General features: G+C 39.2%; 1 protein-coding gene across 1 annotated transcript in view; it reads left to right on the forward strand.

Moving 5' to 3' along the window:
- The window catches only part of lrp1bb (low density lipoprotein receptor-related protein 1Bb), a 297,754-nt gene that overhangs the window by 131,836 nt on the left and 143,018 nt on the right, over nt 1–22,900 (forward strand). The window contains exons 4-12 of the mRNA XM_080478884.1: nt 4,557–4,676; nt 5,316–5,444; nt 8,731–8,988; nt 10,664–10,826; nt 16,867–17,089; nt 18,947–19,136; nt 19,271–19,414; nt 21,576–21,812; nt 22,087–22,267. Of these exons, the coding sequence (XP_080335010.1) occupies nt 4,557–4,676; nt 5,316–5,444; nt 8,731–8,988; nt 10,664–10,826; nt 16,867–17,089; nt 18,947–19,136; nt 19,271–19,414; nt 21,576–21,812; nt 22,087–22,267 (1,645 nt within the window). The remainder of the gene's footprint in view (nt 1–4,556; nt 4,677–5,315; nt 5,445–8,730; nt 8,989–10,663; nt 10,827–16,866; nt 17,090–18,946; nt 19,137–19,270; nt 19,415–21,575; nt 21,813–22,086; nt 22,268–22,900) is intronic.

A 22,900-nucleotide genomic window follows, 5' to 3' on the forward strand; every position in this document is an offset into this window, starting at 1 on the left:
TAGACACGTAGGGACTGTGGGGACCTTCCCAACCTTTCTGACATGCTGGCGATTTAAGATACTCTCTTTCCCATAACAACGTTACCTCGTCTCCGCTGGGTCGGTCTGTCTGTCTCAGCGGAATGAAACAGAAATTACATTGTGAGAGCCTCTCCACCATGCAGTGTTGGACACTTCCATTTGGGCAGTTTGAGGCTGAAGTAGTTATAGTAGTTAGAGAACAATTTGGCCACAGACTGCATCACTGAGCTCTTTTGACACTCTTTAAAAGCAACAGACATATGATGCTACAGTATGTCAGGAAAAAAAGCTTTCTGTCTATGTGCGTGTGTGTGCAATCAGAATAAAAGCAAAAATATTAGAAAACTTGATTTTATTCTCAGACACACACAAATGTGTTGTTTTGAATTGATGTATTGTATTACAGCAATGAAACGGCCGTATTTTCTTATTGATTTCCAGTTATGATAAATGTACAATGTATTAAATATAAATATACACAGGGAAACACAGAAAATGTACAAACAAGTATGAAAAAACAAAAGTAAAACAGGACACCTCGGTGAGTTCACAAAGATGTATGATATTGTTCTTGATAAATGACGTCTAGTAGACAAATGGTTTCTAATCTAGGACCTCTTTGGGGGGGTACCAGAGGTCACAGACAGGCTGGAGGCATTGTCACTCTGAACTTGTTAAAAGGAGCCGTGTATCAAAAAGACATAAGACATTTTCCAGAACTTAGAAAACCTTGGAAATTGCTCATTGTGTTTTCTTTTGCAGACCTGCCTTTGTATCACAGTGAGAGTCGGTGAATCTACCAAGGTTTGGTTTCACTGAAATGGTTTGTGATTTCAAGCTCAAGTAGCCAAAGGCTTTTCATTGCAATCATTGAGGACATGTTGGAAACCACTTGTCAGCATTTCAATGATACAACTTAAAGTTAGAAAAAAAAAAAAAAAGATTATGTAACTTCCTTAAACCTGAAATACATCGACCACTAACATAAACTTGGTTGAATATAAACCTGATCATATGATGTTTGCCTCGTCATCTTCTTTTCACAGTCTTTTCTTCCATTGCAAATACAGCAACAACATATATCTTGGCAGTCAGTACATTATTCAGCTTAACCAAATCAAACCAAACTAAGACTTTGGAAACGACCCTCTGTGTTTGTATAATCATATGAGTAGGTGTGACAGCACAGCTTCACCGTAATGTTTTGACAAATCCAAGATCAAATATTTGGTCAGAAGCCTTTCCTTGGATGCAATTTCGGGGGAAATGCAGAGTGTAATGTTTGGGAACCACAGTGTTGGATGCCAGATCTTTGAGAGAACTCTAACTTGACTCTCTTCGTCTAGTTATGTTTGGACTATCAGCCGTTTCCCTGCTAACAGCGTGCTCCTGGAGACTCACACAGTGTCTATACTTCACTCTTGAATGGCTCACCTCCCCAAATGTCACTGGTAGAGGGGCAGGGTATCCCCCTGAAAACCTTTACAAAAAAAAAAAAAGTGACATTAAAAAGTTTGCGACCAGTGACACTGTAAGAATTAGTGAGACAGAGTATCTCTGGGTTTAAAAAGGTACCAAGAGTTTTATATGATTTAGTGGGACAGGGGGTGTAATATGTCTTTGAACTGCACTGTATATGATCATAATGTTTTTTTTTTCTGTGCTGCCAGTGTTTTCATAATGGTAAAGAGAGTGTAAATGTACACAAATGGATGAAAGTGTAAGATCTATGTAGGAATCAATAGGGGTGTCTAAGCCTTTTTCCACTGAGTGCTCCAGACCGGGAGATAAATCACGGGCCGAACCATTTCAGAAGGACATTTTCTGCACTCAATCACAATATCACAGAGAGATGCAACCCCGTTCAAACAATATTTAGAAAACCATAAGTGCAATATTGTGCAGAATTTTACGCCGGGGCCATGCTTCTTCATGAGCTCTAGTTTGGACCCACTCACTGGTTTAATCCAGTGCAGGCTCATGGTCTGGATCCAACTCTGATTTCCAAAAACAATGATTAAGCTTAAGTACATGTTTAAATTAAGTTTCAGAAACTTGCCAAACCAAAAAAAAGTTATACCCAAGTTTTTTCTAGTTTGGTCCAAAACGGTAACCTCCTCTACAAGTTGATATTTACCCACTGAGAGGAGTAGTTGGACATCAGATCTGAATCGCCGTTAGAAAGTTTAAACCTTGCTCTGTACTTGTATATGAATACAGTTTTATTCCCAAAAATCTCTGCTAACAGTTGTATCATGTGGCGTAATGGAGTAACTGATAGTCGACAAGGTGTCCTTTATGCGCAGACCTTTTCCATATTCATCACACCCTTGTGCTTTGTCACCCTGGAATCTGTCCTCCACCCTGAGAAAGTTCAGATAAATATCTAAGCAGGCTCTGTCTGGCCAGTGTGCTCCAAAGGCTACCGGGCGTTTACCATTTTAATACGTCTGTGTTTACTTGCACTCCATCACCTCTAAAATTGTTTGCCCCAAAATGAAAAATCCGTCATTTTACATCCAACTTGCTGTCAGTCAAAACTCCTCTGAGGGGCAATATTACAGCCAAATTCATAGAAAGTTCAGTCTGATAGTTCCAGCTAAGCTCTCTCTGAAGCTATTAAATGTAGGTGGAACACTGTTTCAGAGCCTTTTCTTTTTCTTTTCTTTTTTTTTATATTTATAGTTATGTGTTGCTCCGGCTTTATTGGAGATTAGATTCAAAGTAGTTTCTCTGTGAAACAAATGGAGTCACTTTGTGGTCTTAATACATATTAACAGCTGCGAAGAAACGTCACCATGTGCACTTGTGTGCGCGCGTTCAGGAGCAATAAATCATTCATGCCAATCTCCGGCTTGTTAGTCAACCGCCACTCCTTACACAGAGATATGAGATATATATATATTTTCCCCGATTCGTCTTTCCCTTCACTATCAAACCGTTTTTATCATTATCATTGGAAATATTGGCTTCTAACAAGCACTCACTGAGATTTATATATTGCTCTCCAAACAATTCAACTGCACCATTCATCTTTATGTGTCAGTAAGAAGTTTAGATAGTGTAATGAAGAAAAGAAAAGAAAAAACCACTGTTATGTGACTGTGATCCACCCACACCACATAATTCCAACTCTTAAAATTCACCACCAAAGGCTGTCATGTTCTGAAAAATAATGAATACTGAGGCTTTGATTGTCATTCAGTCCCCGCTAGGCTATTGGATGTAAATACACCCTGTCAGGAAATAATTTGATCTGCTGCTGAGGCGTTTCATGATGTCTTCAAATGGTTCACACAGGAAAGACCAAAGACAGCCAATAGAAGTTTTTTTTGTTTTTTTTTATCTTTTGGGTTGTTACTTGACATTAATTAATGTTCAGCAGTGGCATATCAATCTTTGTGCTATTACAGCTTTGTTTTTAGAATTATACTTTGCCTTTTTGTAGCCATTATTCATTATTTCCCCTTTCGGATAGTACATAATGCCGTCATTAGCTATTCTAGTCCCATACAGACCATCAACATCAATTACATTCTTCAGATAATTTCTAAGGAATGACACTGTTTGGCACTTCCTCGGGGCTCCTACTGTCTGTTTGTCATTTGAGGGATTCACAATGTGTGGTTGTCAATGGGTTTGAACTGTGATCTGCCAGATGTCATTTTAGATGATGCTTTAATTTGTATCCTTACTACCAATTGTTATGTAAGTGGAAATATATATATATTTTGTGTGTTTATATATATATATATATATATATATATATATATATATATATATATATATGATTATTTTTTTTAAATTACAGAAGAATGGTTGAAAGAATGAATGGTTATTTCAAACATACTAATAGAAAAAAAAAGACAGAAAGAAAAAGAAACATTTAGATGACTAAAACAAAAATATTAAGAAGGGTTAAATGAAGAGATTAGATAAAGAAAAAATTGAAATGAGTGGCATTATAACCTGAAACAGATTTTGATAACAACTAAAACATACAACTCTGAATCTCAAAAACAAACAAATAATTTGATTGTGAAGTGAAACTGAAAGTCAGACAGAAGCCAAATGAGCCAGATGTGGTTGTTTGTCATGAGTAGTCATTCAATATCAATCAGGTACACTATATGCAGATTTAAATATTCCCAAAATCCTGGTCATGAATTTTGTGCACAAGAAAACAATTGTAACCAAAACTAAATATTTTTTGGCAAAAGTGGGAAAGTCATATCTTGCATTTATGGATATTTTAGAAACACTATCTTTCTATTCATCAACCTCATTTTTCTACCTAAAAAGCAAATGTGCAAACAGCATAGAAACTTTGGCCATATAGTGTCAAACTTGTGATATTTAGGTGGAAGTGATTTGCTAATTGAGAGAGCAGTTACAACGGAGCACCAAATCCTCAAGATTCTCAAAATGTTAATTCCTCAAGTCGAAAATGCAATTTCCCACTTCACCTCGCCTTTCATACCTTTTTTTTTCTCAACTCTCATATTTCCTCTCCTTCCCCTCCTGCCCCCCCGCAGAGCTCCTGTCAGCCTGCCACGAGCTTCGGTGCCGCTACGGCTGCGTCATGACGAGAAACGGCACCTTCTGTTTCTGCGCTGACGGCTTTGAGGTCGGCGAGGACGGGACGAGCTGCAGAGGTGAGGCTCCTACAGTGCCGACATGATGGGTGGGTGGGTGGGGGGTAGGCGGGAGCTCCTGCCATGGACAGCTCCCCCCCATTTTCGCTTTTTCCTCCCTCTCTGTCTCCTTTTGCCCTCGGCCAGACTTCTTTCAGATGAATAAGCAGGAGTTGCTGCGTATATATGAGAACCATCTGTCTGCAGCACAGTGCATTTTACCTGCAGCACACATACATGCGCACACATATTGTATGGAGCACACAATTTCACCATGAGCCTCTCGATGTGTTTCTCACATGAGCCACAGGCCAGGCTTTTGACAGCCAGCGAGGGAGGCAGGAGTTTGCCGTCAAAGGTGTCTCCATAGTTGTAGTGTCTTACGTGCATGTAGCTCATACCAGTGGCATAAAATTGCATAATTATGTCAGTGGAAGTGGTTCAACAAAGTCGCTGCGCTTCCTGCATTTGATTCTAGTGGTGAAGACATGACAAAGAGCAGTTTATGAGGTACCGAAGCTCCAAAAGAGGCTCATTGCTTCTAAAAGTAATTATGCCGGAGGTGCCAGAGTGAGGCCGCATTAAGTATACTTTATGTATTTGGGTCATGTTTGAGCACACCTAATTTGTTACAAATGATTCTCTTCCCTTTTCTATAAGATCATGATGAATGTGCCATGTATGGCGCTTGCAGCCAAACCTGCGCAAACACCTACGGGTCATACAGATGCAGCTGCACAGAGGGATACATCCTGCAGCCTGACAGGAGATCCTGCAAAGCCAAACAAGGTAAGAAAACAACACAATCTGCATCGCACATCTTATTTCTAATAATAAACGGGGCGGGTTTGTGTCGTCCGGAGTTGAATTCAAGCTCGTTGTCACCTCTGTGTTCCGGAGAAAGTGGGAGGGCAAGATTAATGTGGTTTAGCAGTGATCACATCCATCACCCACGTGGGAATGGGTAGATGTGGTCAGGCCAATATAATGATAAAATTAATGAGCGTGAGATTTTAAGTGGGCGCAGTCTGGAGTGGTTTGTACATAGACAATGCACAGCGTCATTCTGATTTATGTTAATCCCTGATCCTGGCCGCACATCTGTCCAAATGAGTAAAACAGCCTACTTACTGTAGAAATTAAGCAACTAAAAGAAGCATTGTGTTCTGGTGGTCCACCATTTGTGAGAACACAAGCTCAACCTTGCACAGTATGTATTTGTGTCACACATTGAATCACAAAGCAAAGTCCCTGGTTTTTTTTCAGGGTATTGTCACTATGGCATACATGGGTTGGAAATAGCTCTTGGCCCAACACACCTTGTTGGGGAGAACGCCACCGTTGTAGCTTTTAATCACTGTGACTGGTGTCCAACCAGGAATAAACTGAATATGATTACCCATAAACTTAACTGAACCCAATGCTCACATGCATTAATATTAATTTAGCACGGAGCGATAGTGGTACGAGGATAACTATGGGGTTACCATTAGTTGTAAAAGCTCATGAATATAAATTCCGATTGAGCTCTCGGAGGCCAGAAGATGAGGAGCAGCAGGGTATGAAAAACATATTAACATGCTGAGGGTAAGATTGAAGTTAAAACTCTGCAGCGCACACTTTTCTTTAAGGGATGCAATCTTGATTTAATATGATCTAATTTTCCTCTAAAATGAAATGGTTATTTTTTTTTTTTTTTTTTTTTTTTTTTTTTTTTTTTTTTGTGTGTGTGTGTGTGTGGGGGGGGGGTTATGTTTGCACTTTCAACTTAAATCTGACAACAGCCTCATCATTTTTCTGATGATGCATATTACATAAATGACAGTAGGTGTTGCGTAAGGTCATCCTGCAAACAGACATCAAAAAAATGCTGAATGAATCTACAGGTACGAATGGTGGTCATTCAACAACCAGCTCGTTTATAACATGCAGCAATCTCCTCGCATCTAGCTTTCATTAAAATACCGCAACAGTAAAGGAGGTTTTTTTCATTGAGGTCAGAATAAAACACTCGTATTGAGTCAGCGCGAAAAAAACTTCTATATAAATCCAAGCCATTATTATTAGTAGTCGTATTTCATGTTACAAAATATGTTGAAAAGCCTAATTATAGCCTCATTATAACCCCCAAAAACGCAGCTTTAAGCAGTTTTAGTTTAACAAGTGTCTAAATTAGAATTTTTTTATCATTAAATATCTGTATAAAGGTTGGCCACATGCTGTTGAGCCCAACTGTCCTCCAACTTATTATTTGATTAAATAAGTAAGTAAGTAAAGAAAGAAAGAAAGAAAGAAAGAAAGAAAGAAAGAAATATGGCTTGTATGGAATATGTTTAAAAAGTAGTTGTGAATTCAAAATGTTTTACTCATACATTAGCTTTAACCTTGATCTCAGCAAATTGGTGTGGTCACTATTTATTCACATCACATGAGGCTGCACACATATATTGAGAGTAACATGACAACACATGACAATAAGCTCCATCTGGCATTTTGCTATTCAACTATTCATCAGTTTTAATTTATTGCCCGAAAGCACGTCTGCAGACCTTTTGCCCAGTGTCTGGTCAGAACCTGTTCTGGCCCCCTATAGTGTGGGAGAAAAATGTGTCTGAGTCATGCACTAGCAGTTATGTGACCAGACATTCTGATTTATTACCTATATTAGGAGAGTAGCCCTTGACTTGAACTTGTGTTGGAGATTGGGATAAATAAGGGTCCTTTGCAGAGGGTGAACCTGGTGTCAGAGAATGTGCATGGTCAATTAAGCCCGTAAAAAGAGCTTATTTCAGTTTTGCCACAGTGGACTACCGTTCTGTAAGTCCGAGCAGGAGGATGAGGCCGGGACAAAGTCAAGACTTGCTGTCTGAGTTCATTCATATACTTTTCCCTCGGTTTTCTTTTCTTTTCTTTTTTTTTTGTTGGGGTTTGATTAAATAAATTTTAAAGATCAAATTTGAAAATACTGTTGCAATATTATTATTATTATTATTCCTCCTTGTCCATTTGAGCTGCTGATCTTTTTGATAGTTTTTACAGCTATTATTATTTGGTAACTCTTTAGTAATTAGACATCCATTTTTTTAAGCCCTTCACATTCCAAACTTTTGCTACGTAGTTGTTTGTTGTTGCAAATTTTTATTTTGCAGTTGCAATCTGTGAGAAAAAAAAAAGAAAAAGCTCATATTTGGAAATAATTGGAAAAATTCAAAACCTACCTGCTGTCACTGAGAAATAATAGTTTATAACAAATGTTTATTCATTTGCATCAATAAATTATAGCTTTTTAAAAAAATATTAATTGGTTCTTAGTTTATACCGCCTGAGAAAATGTTCTTCACCCACCACCACTATGACTAATGGGGATTTACAGTCACAGCAAATAACCCAATTCGCGATGAAGATATCACATAGGATGCATGTGAGAACATGAACAACAGCTGTTTATTATTCATCTACACAGATGCAGAACGCTGACATATCCATAAATTATATTCATTTTCTTCAATATAATTCTCAGCAAGGTTACAGATAATACAAATCAAAGTGACAGGTGACAGATATGAAACAAGACAAAAAAAACAATGGATAACAGTTTTTAAAGTTTGGTACTCATTTGATATATTAGGTACTGTAAAAGTTTTATTAATTTAAAAAAAAAAAAGACTAACTTGCTGACCATACTATTAAAGGTGAAACACATTATTCTCATCCCTGTTTGTTTAAACTACATATGCTATACAAAGCACAATTTCTAAGGCAATTTATTTAAAAGGTAAAAACTGATATTAATAGAACATCATAATGTTCAGCTTTTCAAGAGGCTACTGCATTAACAACTACTAACACAGGTACTGTAGATATTATGTACAGTTTTAATACTGAGGACGCCAAATTTCTCCAGTTAAAACAGAACAACTTGTATATGTACAAGAGAACTCATGTCTGTGTCTTCAGTTTTCACCAGATAATGTTAGTAAACCTGCTGATTATTATACACAATATTTATATAAATATTCTTATTGAAGATTTTTTTTTTCCTGTATGTCCGTCTAATGGAGTGTTCTCTCTTTAGATCCGGGTGAAGGCCGCCCGGTGCTCCTCATCGGAGGCTCGGATCGCATTGTCATCACCAATCTAAATGGAACGGGCCTCCAGCCAATGAGGTCTCTGAGTGTAAATGGAACACTGGCGTTGGATTTTCTTCATAACCAGGAAAACGTATGCTGGGCCCTGTCTACAGAGTCTTCTGGGCTGCTTCGTTGCGCTGTAACAAGGAGTCTACGCGGATTCACGCGGGAACAAGAAATAAGAACACAACACAGTTTGCAACGTATGTTTATACCAGTCCACACCGCATCCTTCTCCTCTCAAGCCATCCCTCCACTTTTCTGCTTCATTCCCGTAACAGGAATGGTGAACGATCTTACCTGTAGTGCAAAAATAGAGGATAAACATGCACATTATTCAACTGATACACACAATCTAGTGCTCTCTCGCATACGGGCTCACACTTCTTTGGCTTCCTCTTTCTATTGTGCTCTCATCTTCCCACTCTTACCTGCAAGCTCTCTTTCTATCCCCTCATTATCTGTGTGGTTTAGGAGAGGTTAGCCTCAGCAGTTTTGGCCTTCACCTTTATCCTACTGCTGTCATTTAAGCCTGTGGGTTACACTAGCTTCTCCACTTCAAAAGCTCAGGGTTTTTTTTTCCTTTTTTCTTTCTTCAGACCCAGCAGAGATTCTCAAAAATATCAATTGCACATGGCATAAGATTTCCTGAACTTTTAGCCGCCATTCAATGCTTCTTTTGTGTTGAATTTGTACCATTCCAACATATGGTGTTTGGAATGCTCCTTTGACATCCAAACACAAATTGAGTATATTTATAACTATGTTGTCAGACCCAGATCTGTAAATAATTTGTGGTACATACAAACATTCCAAGCAATCCTACAAAGAAAATGCGCACATGTAGCATGATGTTTTTACTGCAAATCAATATTAAGTCATGCTTGAACCGTGATGATATATTTTAAAGAAACTATGAAAATCGGTTTACATCCAAATTAATATATTTGTCATGAAAAATTCAGCTCTGTGTGAAAAAGTATTGAAGATGCCCCCAGTTTTCAGGTTGTTTGAGGAGAACGTGGTCTCACAACAAATATTAGATGTCAAACTACTGGAGCTCCAGAATTTCAACTACCTTTACGAGTCAAATAGGCTTAAAAAATGCATTGCGCAGTGATAACTGTAGGATTCTAGGAGCGTGTGTGTGTGCATCAAACATTCATGCCCCACTAAAGTTTGTTCGGCTTCCTTGTCATTACACCGTAGCACAAAGCAAACATTTTTTGCGGTGTGGCTTCGCCCCCTCCACCTGGCAACATTGCAGAGGACAGATTGATTGACAGGTTGAGCCTCAGCCAGGAAACATTAGCATAATCAAGGGTGAAGCATTATAAATGGACTATCATTTAATCTACTGGTACTATCAGTAAAGACAGTGAGGTCACTGTAGATTTACATCGGGAAGTGAGTTTGCTTGCAACTGCATGCTGCTGAACACAGGGTAAATGGCATGCCAGTATTTTTTTTTATTTTTTCAACATAAGAAACTATTGTTAATGGGTTTTGGGATTAAGTGCAGTTCTTCGAAAATGTGGATGTGGAATCAGTAAGTACATGTAGTCTGCAACCGTTGTACCTGTTGTATAAATATTACTTTATTTTGTCCTATTTGTTTTACATGACATTCTTTATCAAAAGAAAATGTTTGATAACATGCACATTAGTAAAAAAAATTATGGATTTCTGTAATTATTTGAATTCCAAATAATAATGAAACCATCAAAAACTGTAAATATTAACAGGCCAATGTCTCCATGAAGATTTTTGTGTGTGTGTGTGTGTGTGTGTGTGTGTGTGTGCGCATGCATGCGTGTGTGTGTGCGTGCGTGCGTTTGCTTACACCAAACCAACCACGTCTTTTCTTTACTTTTGCAGACATGGAGCAGATGGCCATCGACTGGCTGACAGGAAACTTCTATTTTGTTGACCGCGTCTCTGACAAGATATTTGTCTGCGACCGCAGTGGGAACACATGTGTTACTATCCTCCAACTGGATCTACTGAATCCTAAAGGAATAGCTCTGGATCCTCTCATGGGGTGAGCATCCTGCAGCCTGGATAATACAACCTTCTTTGAAACTTTCCTCAAGGCTCATTTATCATTTTGTATGTTATTATTATGTGTGAAAAAAAGAAAAAGAAAATCCTGGACAAAGAATAAAACAGCATTTCACTATTCATAACAGCTCACTGGGTCCAAAAAAGGGATTTAAATGATTCCCTGTCCTTCGCCTCGGCCTTTCTTTCTCTTTCTTTGAGCTGTGTAATTTGTTGGATAGTCAGTGATGCTTTAGACAGCTCACACTGTCGAGACAGTCATTTGCATTCACTGATTTTACCCAACATCACATAGAATAAAATGCCCCTTCAACATTTTCTATCAGACAATTTTTCTCTCTGAATATTTGGAAAATCTGAACAACAGAAGGGAAGAACTCTTTCTGTCTTTCCTTAAAAAAAGAAACTAACATGCATTGCATGTGACAATGGTTGAGGATCACAACATTAGAGAATTTATATAGATTTCAGCGCAGCTTCCTGTGTCGTAGTGCAGACAAACACAAAACAGTGAAATAATCCCAACTAACTGCTCGCAGCAGCCGTAGCGAGATGTGGACCAATTATGAGCAGCTCAGTCCTCTTTGCACTCTTCTTTCTGGTTAGCCAGCGGTGAGAAAATGCTACTGTACTGCAGAGATGCTCAGGAGCCGCAGAATCTGGGCAAAATCCCTAATAAGACCTCTCTGTGAGAGAGATATTGGTGATGTCACTAATAACATTGACAGATCTGTTCGTGAAAGAAGAAATGTGTCCCTTTCATAGCACAGTAATGATCTTTTACTAACTTCAGTTCCTCTGGAAGTATCTTTCTGCTCCACTCCAGTTGTGTTCAGGGAGCAATTTGTGAGGAAACCAAAAGGGCGGATGTTTCCAGTATATGGCGGGAGGTGGCTGGGGGGGGCATTGCTTACACACCTCTTTTCTTCTACTTGTTTTTCTCACAAGAATGAGGATAATGTTGTTTTTAAGACTAATGTCAATGATTCAATAAAGCAGAAACTAGAGTACCCGCTGAGTACCTGAAAAACTCACATATGCACATCTCTTCTCATTTGTCCAAGTAGGATACACCTCAAGGTAACTGAATTAGAACAACTGAACTTGGTCTTGGAAGATGTTTTACCACTTCTGGACTGGCTTGCTAACCATAACAAAATAGTGTTGAGCTCAGGTATCGAGAAGAAAGATTTGCCATCATTTTCACCCATTCACATCATTCTTTCTTCTATCCCCACTGAACTGCCTAATCCAACTTCAAAGTTTCTCAATCAATCCTAAATGACTCCAATAAACGTTAAAACACAAAAAAGTTTGAATGAGCCACTATTCCACATTAGCATATGATACCTTGGGTGACACATCTAAACCATTTAGTTAAATTGAATGGAAAAAGTTTATTTTGGGCATGTGAGAAGATGTGTAAGTCCCCCCCCCCCCCCGAAAAAACAAAACAATAAAAAAACAGAAGATATTTGTGTCATCCGCAAAAATAAATAATTGTATTACTTTGATATGTTGGAAATGACATTTATATATAGCAGAAATCGTTTTGGACCCAATACTGACCCCTGGGGGACACCACAGTCTATGCCCAAACATGGTGATGAATACTGTCCCAACTCCACAAATTGTGTCCTGTCCATTCAGTAACTTTTCATCTAGTGCAACACAAACCCCCTGATCCTATGCCTTTCTAACTTTGTGATTAATATGTCATGGTTTATTGTGTCAAAAGCTTTATTGAGATTGATAAATACTCCTACTGCACAGGGTTTAAATTTAAATAACTGTAGTCAAGGGAGAAGCGTGAACTAATGAGGCAACTTGGATCAAGGGCGGAAGATCTCCCAAGACATATGACCAAGTCCAGTTGAACTGATTCAAGAGCTTTGAGATATGACGCATGCACAGAAAATGTGAACTCACCACAGAAAAAGGTCCACAGATCAAAAGACAGTGTAAGCTATAATACAAACCTGTCAATTCTACCAGTGCACAGGTTACGGGCTACACGTAAAGAGAAACTAGCATCAGCAAATGTAGTGTATTGCAAGACCAATTTCAAAAGGCAACTTCAAGTAATATATTTGAATATGAAGTCAAGATGTCAGAAGATGTCATATGGCAAATTTTAACATGCTTGTATTAAATAGTCATGACAAGCCTCCCGAGTGTAAACTCTGCCTAAAACAACAATACCATGATGACTGAAGCAGACCTACAGTTTGTTGCTGCTTGTACATTTATCTTTCAGGAACTGGGCTTTAGTCAGCCGTGCAGGGTTCTGTTAAGCTTTAGGAGATATTCAAACAATTAGCTGCTTGTTTCGTAACTGCATGGACAGTTTTGATTTGCTTGAATGCATCTCTCAGTATTCATTAGATTTAGTGCTTAAATGTGGCCTTTGGTAAACATAAACATATGGTGAGGAGGCTTCTGGTAAACATGTTGCACGTTGGAGTTTCTCTTTAGAATGTGTGAATCTCCCTGTCAAACCATGCTTTCCAGCGTAATTCTGTTACTATCACGCACTTATATAAGTGCCTGTTGTATAGACAAATAGAAGTGCCGTCCGCTGACCATCAAGGGAGATAGGTTTGCAGGTTGCTGCTAAGATTGACTGTATAAGAGACAGGATTTTTCCAAGTCATCTTCCTGGCTGTAATTGGTGTGAAATAGGTACAGTTGTTTCTGACGAACCAAGTCTGCAAGAGGTCTGTCAGCCTGGAGCAATGGAGTGAAAACAAAAGAAATCAGGCAGGTGTTAGATAGCAGCACAGCATGAGGACCAGTCTTTATATAATATGCCTGTGCTTTGGCACTCCATTTTTATTGTTACTTGACTCTGACGCTCTATCCCGCTTTCCTTTTCTCTTTCTATCTATCATCATTAAATATGCTTTTAAACTTTGCAATATGGCCTTTTTGATTAATAACCACTCTTCTTTACTTTAAACATCCTTTTTTGAGAAGTGTTTGATGCATCGTGTGGTTTGTTTATCAGCTTAAAGAAGTGTGGTGCTCCAAGCCTGAAGCTTCCTGTAACTCTCATTTAAGCTGATTACTTATTCACAGTGAGAACGATAGACTCCAGTCTATGGTGCAGTATGCACATTTCCTGTTGTGTATTGATCTATGTAAGAGTTGTGTTTTAATATTAGCATTACCCGAAAATGTCATATGTGAAATTGGTATAATCTTCATTTTGAAGATATTCCAAAATCAATGTTGGTGATTAGGTCCAGAATTTTGTCCTGACCATGTGTGAGTTTGACCCATGCTATATATTCAAAGTCCATTTAGCATTTACCTTATGAGATACTGTGTGAAAGATTAAACACATTGATGTAGAAAATTTACTTCAAACAATTTAAACACTGTTGACACATTTCAGGTGAAACCCAAACATCACCCTGCTGATTTTGCTTTGAAAAATCCCAGGATCAGGTTTCATATCTAGGCACCACAAAAGTCTAAATTTGATAGCAAATTAAAACATATCATGTTTAAATAAGCTTCTTGAGTCAAATTAAGCGAAGTAGTTTCTTAGTCTTTTGCAGGATTGAGTATTTCACCTCCAAATGTGTATTTTAATAGAGAACTTCAGTATAAAAGAAATACCAATCCGACCAAATATGTTGAAGGAAATCAGCTTCTTCTTGCTACTGCTTTTTGGAATTGACAGAAAGCTCTTATTGTTACAAAAACAAAGCAAAAAGAAACCCAGCTTGAGTGTACATACATATCTCTCATTGATTGTCAGCTGTAATGATGTCTGCACAGTGTTCTGCTTCACAGTTAGACTCACGCCACCTTCCACTGGTTTCATGCAGCTTCTGTTATCATGGGGGCTCATTTCCAGAATCCAACATGGATCTCATTGTAGCTGCTGAATGAACAAGTACGGCATCAGCACCATCCTAATCCCAGGAAGCAATCATTGATATGCCACGTGGTGGTGCACCTGTTTTGGGAGCTGAGTCCCTTGCTGACGCTGGCAGTTTCCGAGCACAGCCTGGTCTGAGGTTCAAAGGGCAGCCCGTCGCTCCCCCTGGCTTGACTTGTGCAGATTAAGTCGGCTTCCCATCGTTCTCTGGCTGGAGCTTGTTATCACTGCCAGCCATTGGAGCTCCATCCTCACGGAGTCCCAGCAAGACAGCGAGGCCAGCCTTCCATATTAATTACTGGATGTGCAGAGCAGAGCAGTTTTGAAGACTTCAAGTGATAGTCCAGGAGATTTTCACTTTTTGTAAGAAGTATTCTTCTTTTAGTCTCATGTTTTTTTTAGTCCCTCCTCTGGAAAGACAATAATTTTTATGCCTACGAACCGTCTTTTATAAGACAAAAAAAATAAAAAATGCTTTTATTACATTTGCTTCCAGGTTATGAGGTTTCTAGCAGAGAGACATTCTTATAAGACTTTGTAGCACAGGTTTAAACACAATCCAGTCTTGGTTTTAGAAAGCTTTTAAGAGTCTATCGTAATTTCACCTGTCTTCTTTGTGTATTCTTTTATCTAAAAGGTAATACAATTAGCTCTTGCATGTTATTGCTATCGCTGCAAGCCACTGGAGTCAGTTGCGCCGCCATATGACACTTTTCATTGCATTCAGATTTACTGACACTGACCCTGATTGTATGAGCTCATCACTCCCTGTTTCCACTAAAAGTCAAGTGTAGGGAAGGTAAGATCACAATCTCAGGTAATGGAAACCAAGGCTGGCTGCCATCTTGTATCTAACATTAAAACAAACCCCTTTATCGACCCAACTGTTCATTTCTTCTTTATCTCTAAGATGTTTGATGGTTCCCGACCAAAATCTCACTACAACCTCTTTGGGCTCCTGATAGACCCGAGTCTGTGTGTCCATTAGTGGTCAGCTCCTCTGGCTTATGGGTTAACTGGTTTGTGAAACATTTACCTCGTGTGTTAGTATTAAAGAAAGCCACAGTCTAGTGTCAAGGTAGGACAGACTTTCATATCTGGTGTTGACACATGGCTAAGAATGTTATATATTTAATTCAATGGTCTTTCACATTTTCAAAACACAGTATTCCTGCGAATGGCTTAATGCATACTTAATGATAAAATCACTTCTGAAATACTGGAAGGAATGTCTAAATATAACCTTTTTCTCTTTCAGTGTAACTAATTAACCTTAGTAACACAGAAATAAAATGAAAGCTCAGGCTGTCTTTTCAATAACTTATGTTTGCACACTTACACTTCATACCTCATGCTAAGATTGGATTATGCTTTTTAAATTCCATGAGTGTGTCAGGTAAAGACTACTGACAAAACCAGGTTTTCTATATTAGTAAATCTCAGGTAATCTTGTGTCTCTGATGGCATGTTTGTCTTAGGCTTATTGGAAAACTTTGATTCAATAAAAGCATTACAGAACTGCACATGTTAGAGAGATTTTGAAATATACCAAGTACTAAGAAGATCCTTACTTAGACAAGCCATTAAACCCCAAGTTGCATAATGGTGTGTGAGCAATTGCAAAACTTGCTACATTTCTGCTCTTTCACTATCGCCTTGATTACTTTAACTTGGCATTCACTTATGCTTTTTATCGCAATACAAATCACTTTTATAATCTCCTTCTTCCATCTTCTACTGATGAAAAATCCCACCTTGATTGGGAAAATATTTTCTTTCATTCGTTTCTTCCAAATTTCTTCCTGCAAATAAGTACACATGTGGAATAATACTAACACTCAAGCCTGCATTCGATACAATCAATACAATATTAAGTCAGTGTCCAGGAGAGCAAATGGTCTGCTGCTTGAATTACCATAATATGTTCTAATATATGCTAAATACCATGTCAGGTGGCTTGAGGTAAGTCCAGCCTCACATCAACCTGGTAGAAATATGTAGTCTGAGGTGAAAAACTGTTGTGGAAAATGCACTGTGATGTAATTTAAAGAATAGCTCTCAAACCGTCTCCACTAAAAAATAGGCATGACAAATAATCAATTAACCATGTAAACCCTCCGACCCTCTGCAGGATGCTCTTCTTCACCGACTATGGGAACGTAGCCAAGGTTGAGCGCTGCAACATGGACGGCACCAACCGGACTCGGCTGGTGGATTATAAAATTGAGCAGCCCACAGCTGTGGCACTGGATGTGATCAAGAAACTTGTGTACTGGGCAGATGCCTACCTGGATTACATCGAGGTGGTGGATTACCATGGCAAGAACAGGCATACTATAATCCACGGTAGCCAAGTGAGTGTCTCATTTCACTGCTTTTGTCTTTCCTGGAACTTTAATCATAAGCACCCTTTGTAGACAAATTATCCGCACTGTCTCCCGCTTCGCCTGAGAGACTCAAATTATGACACAAGAGGGGATTTCTTGGTTAATTTTCTAATTTAGGTTACTGTGCTTTATCACAGTGTGACAGGTGGTATATTCACTGCTTGTTGCTTGTAATTTACTCCTCAATTTCACTGAAAAAGTCTTTTGAGCAGAAAGTAGGTGGGTTAATAGATTGAAGGAGCTGAGTAACATGCAAAGCTATCTTCAAAATGAGCATATCAATATTCCCTCTCTTGTAGTACACGTTTTAGGCCTTTCAGATGACTTTTCTTTCTCTTTTTACATCCATTAAAATACCTTTTCAACTGACTTGGTCTCCTTTTATGAAGGAAGAGGAACATACATATCGAGTACCTTATTGTGCATGCAGGTGTTCTTTGCAGGATTTCCCCCAATTCATTTGCTTTGTGACCTCATTAGATGGAGCATTTTCATATCGTTGTATTTGCATTACAAATGTCACGCACTGCAGTTCAGCCTTCTCCATGTGCTATGTGTCATCTCTAATGCCACTCACTGGCATTGAATCACAATGAACTAATAAGCTCACTCTAATACATAGTGTAGTTCTTTTATTTTATACAAGAGGCTCTTTCTCTCATTTGAAACGGTTCGTCTTGTATACAATTTTGATTCCTTCAAACAGGGCTGCTTCCACAAGTACAAGTCAAAATTCAAATAACATGATTACTGGAAGAACGTGAATTAATGACATATAAATCAGTTGTGATATTGCCATTGTAGCCCTGACTTAAAGAGATAATTTGCAGAAGACATTCTTTGCATTTCTCTCAGAGTTATGAAGCCTAGTACATATCGTGTAAATTTAGCCGTCTTACTCAACTCTGTCACCGTGCAAAGCACATTTTATGAACTCGATTAGGGCAGTAAGTTTGACTGCGCAAATGTCGCTCCCCCCCGAATCAGAGGTGACGAATGTATCGTCCTTTACATCAGTGCATTCGGGAAGTAAATAAACAAAATGAACAAAGAATCAAGCAGTTGTTTGCGTTGCGGCTTTGTGTAAGGAAATAGCTCAATATGGAAATAGGCCAGCAGTCTGCATCCCGCAAATTATTGCTTTGGAGCAGTGTTGATGTTGCTTTAACCATAATACACGTAACTACTATCATATCGGCCTGTGGTCGGGTTAGGGTTAGTGAACTGCTCTTACTACAACACATAAATCCAGAGATTTTAACCCATCGTAACCCACATTTCCACCATCCTTTCTGTTTCTACTCCTTTGAGGAGAGTTATGCTGTGTTTGAAATACAATGTGTGAGGCTGCTTGAAATAAGAGAAAATAAATAAAAAATACATGTAAAAAAAAAAATAGGAGTGCTGAGGCCAGACTCCTTAGGGAGAGATGGTTCAGTGGTCTGATAGTTATTTATTTATTTATTCTGATGCATGTTTCTTGGTGCCCCTGATGTTAAGGTCTGGGCCAGTGAGCTCAGGTGTACTTCCTGTGAACACTACTCATCCAGCCATGTCGCTTTGTGTGGGTGTCAGCCTGCTAAATGTAGCATGGAGACTGTGGAGTCAGGGCCCAGTGGCCTCCCAGTGGAGTTCAACTTTGGCTCGTAGTACGGGCAGCTTCACCACCATCTCCCATCACACCTCTTGCATGACACATGTTAATGCATCTTTCATTTATTTAAAGTTGTTTCCCTTTCATATTCTGATTGTGGTGTTACATCTTTTTCGAAGACCCAGATTGATGTAACAAATAAAGCACGGTGGATCTTTCTTGTTTTCCAGGTGTCGTACATTTATGCATTGGCTGTGTTCGAGGACTACCTCTACGCTATCCACTCTGACCCCTCCGGAGGCAGTTCTGCGGAGCTGCTGCAGATGCACAGGTTCAACATCACAGCAGAGAGCAGGACACTCGCCAGCTTAGGGAATTCTAGAGGACTCCGTGTTTACCACAAACTTGTTCAGCCCAAAGGTAGGGAACGTGTTCTATATTAGAAAACGCGCGAGTATCTACCCACAATTTATGACTCACAAAGTGAGGTTTGCAATAGATCAGAGTAAGGATGCCTCACTGGTTTTTAATGATTTTCTTTTTCCTCTTCACAGTCAAGAGTCATGCATGTGAAATGGATTCATATGGAAAACCTGGTGGATGTTCCCACATGTGTCTCCTGAGCGGCAGCTACAAGTCCAGAACATGCCGCTGTCGGACCGGTTACAGCCTGAGTTTTGATGGAAAATCCTGTAAAAGTCAGTACCTGTTTTGGTTTTCATCTAAAAAGATGCATCAATATGTGTTTTAATACATTAGTGCAATAATGTAAACAGGTACATGAACTGAAACATAATGTTTTATCTCCCAGTTGCAGGGAGGGCAATGCTTTTGAAGTCAGTTTTGTAGTCAGAAATGAAATTTTCAGGTTGGTATTGAATGAAATATGTAAAGCTTAACTCACTCAGTGGGTTACTTAGTCTGGTGGTAGGCAGTGGGGTGTTTAAGAAATGTAAACTTCTCACCACTTTGACAGCCTCTGTACTTGTTTTTCAGGCAGAAGTGCCAAAAAAATGAAGCTTAAAGAAATAGTTTGATGCAAATGGAAGGTTATATTTATTTATTTATTTTTTTGCAGTGCTTTACTCCAGTATTCACCTCAGCCATCGGCTTCTCCCTGAACCTCTGTTTCAGAAAGCATATCAATTGTGACATCAATCTGTGACTCCGCCAATTCAGTTGGCATTCCTGTCAAGACAATTTCTAATCTGCTCCTCTGTACAAACACTGCCTGGTTTTTCTTCAAAGAAACATAAAACATAATGTGGATTCTGCAGAGATTAACCCTTACAACAACCCGCGAGGCAGGTTTCCACATATTGTTCTTGCTCTCAAAACACCACTCAGTTGAGGCAGAGGATTACAGTTATTGTTGAGTTGATAGTCTTGCTTTTCTGATCAATGCTTCAATTTTCAGCCAGGGTGACCAGTGATGCACTTTTAACCTAAAGTCCTAATTCAAATCATTAAATTAACCCAAACTATCTTCTTGGTGTGTAAAATGAGATATTCTTCTTCAGGACATGACTTTTTGTCTTAGTTGTGCAACATGAATTTTAAGTCATTCCAGCAATCAGGAGGTATGCAACTACTTTTCATTCTGAAAGCATTTCAAATATTCATTAAAATTTAAATGTTAGTGTTTTAGATTTTACAAATTATTGTGACATGCTTCATTTCAGCTCCCCAGGGATCGAGACTCCAGCGATTAGACTAACGATCCTAAGAGACTTGTATTGCCAATGTATTCTGGTTGTAATTAACATAAATGTTGACTCATTTCCTAAAAGGATGCGTTGCACTCTTTTTCATATTGTCATGTGCAAGTAAAGTTGTGCCACAAATGCAGGCTGTCGAGAGAAAGTGGTGAAGGATGAAAGCTGGTGAACACAGACCCGTTTGAAAGTAGTGTTTCTCTATTGACCTGTCCAAGACTGATTGATTATTGTCATAATGAGATTTTAAATTTGTTTGCATTTGTTGGATGGACTGATCAATGGCTGGACATTGTCTAGTTGACAATAAAAGCATGGGATCGAATTGATGACACAATTTGAGGGCCCACCACATTTCGATCTGTTTAGTGAAGCATCGGGAGGCTTTCCATGGCACTTTTGATTTATTCCCCCCTCAAAGATGTTCTGATGACACCAGCTATCTCTTTCTTGCTCGCGCTTTCCATCTCCCTGAGCATAATGAGATTTGGTGTTAAATGGTCGTCCTTCTTCATACAGCAGTCACAGTGGGGCTTGATATCTGGGTCTCTCGCTAGGCTTAATTGTCTCCTGGGTAGTTGGTCTCTCGCTCACAAAATGATAAATTGAAGTAAGGCTTGTGTGGTCCTCACCCCCAGCATCCAAGTCTCTTGGGTAGGGGCTTAGAGCGTGGATAGGTCTGCTTCTCTCAATGGAAGCCCTCCTTCATTCCTCCTCTTGTCTCCCTGGAGTATCCCAAAGGGTTCGAGAACATGCAGTCCCCTGAGCGGCTGGCGGGCCGCCAAGGAGCTGCCTCAGCTTTCTGGGCCTGCATGTTTGCCTTTCTACCCAGACACCATGTTATTTTAGATCAGAAACAGTGTTCACAGTCAAGGTAAGTGTTGCAATTGTCTGTTTGCACAAGCACATTCCCTCTGTTACTCTCAAGACTGCGGTGTAGGAACGTGATTGAGGGGGGGAGAGTATAGTCGTTGGCACTGATTACTGGCTCCATTAAGGTGAATGGATGGCCCAGACTCTGGCAAACATATAAGAACAATGTGCCCAGTAAAAGGGGTTTAATGCTGGGATCAGCACTGATGAATTAGACCAATTAATTGACAATAAACACTAAAAAGGCATTTGTCCTTTCTTTGCTTCATAGAGCCGAAAAACGATTTCTTCCTGTTCTACGGTAAGGGACGCCCGGGGGTCATCCGGGGGCTGGATATGAACATCAAGTCCAGCGATGAGCACATGGAGCCAATTGAGGACCTGGTAAATCCTCGAGCCATCGACTACCATGCAGAACTGGGACACATCTACTTCGCTGACACCACCAGCTTTCTTATTGGACGTCAAAAAATAGACGGAAACGGGCGTGAGACAATACTCAAAGATGGTATGTCCGTTTTTCTTGTAACTATTTTCCTATTTTTTTTCCCAACATTTCCTTAAAATCCATTTGTTACTGTTTTCCAGATCTTTATTTGGTGAAAATCATGCCCTGTTTATGCTCATATAATGTACTTGAAACAAACTGAATGCAATCCGAATGGACCTGCTATCTATAAAAAAAATACATTTTTATATACATACACAGATAAATAGAAATATTGAAAACATCTGAAGCCATGTTGAAATGTGCTTATTCATAATCATTGTTTCGAATGCAGAACTCGACAACGTTGAAGGAATCTCTGTGGATTGGATTGGGAATAACTTGTATTGGACCAACGACGGATACAGGAAGACGATCAGCGTTGCCAGGCTGGAGAGAGCCTCACAAACCAGGAAGACTCTGTTAGAAGGAAACATGTCACACCCCCGAGCCATCGTGGTTGATCCTCTTAACAGGTCAGGAAAAAAGAAAACTGCCACTTTCAAGCAGTTGAGGATTTCTAACATGTGTTTCTTGGCTAGAGGTCTAGGTAAGACTGTGTTAGATAGAGGAAGACTGGATGAGAAAGGTTAAAAAAACAATAACAAAATAAAAAAAGCTACGTCAGGATCATTTTAGACAGGCATAGTAGAATTGTGAGGAACATAGTTCATCCCCCCTCACATTGCCACCTTCTTCTCATTGAAAGGAGATCGTGGCTCATCCCATTCCAAGAACCACTCCTACCAGCTACTTAACTGAAATTAGCCGGTTTCATAGCAAATTTTGTGTAGTTCTCACAGATCAACTACTTGGTATTTCTCAGCAAATTCATATACTGAGGACTCCCACACCCGGAACTGTAATTACCATATACAGTTGATGCTGCAACTCAAATTCATTGAGTGTCTTAAGGATCTTAAGGATTAACACTTTAAGGCTTAAATCGTATTAACACTCACCAAATCCATAACAGTCAGAGATTAGTTCTCAAGCCCCGAGGGACTGTTCCAAACCTTTTGCAATACACAGCTATTTCACTGCTTTAGGCAAACGCACCAGACCAAACATCAAAACTTATTTATTCTGAGTTATATATTTTTTTTTTT

Source organism: Lipophrys pholis, assembly GCF_963383615.2.
Source record: "Lipophrys pholis genome assembly, chromosome: 13".
Taxonomy (NCBI): Eukaryota; Metazoa; Chordata; class Actinopteri; order Blenniiformes; family Blenniidae; genus Lipophrys; species Lipophrys pholis.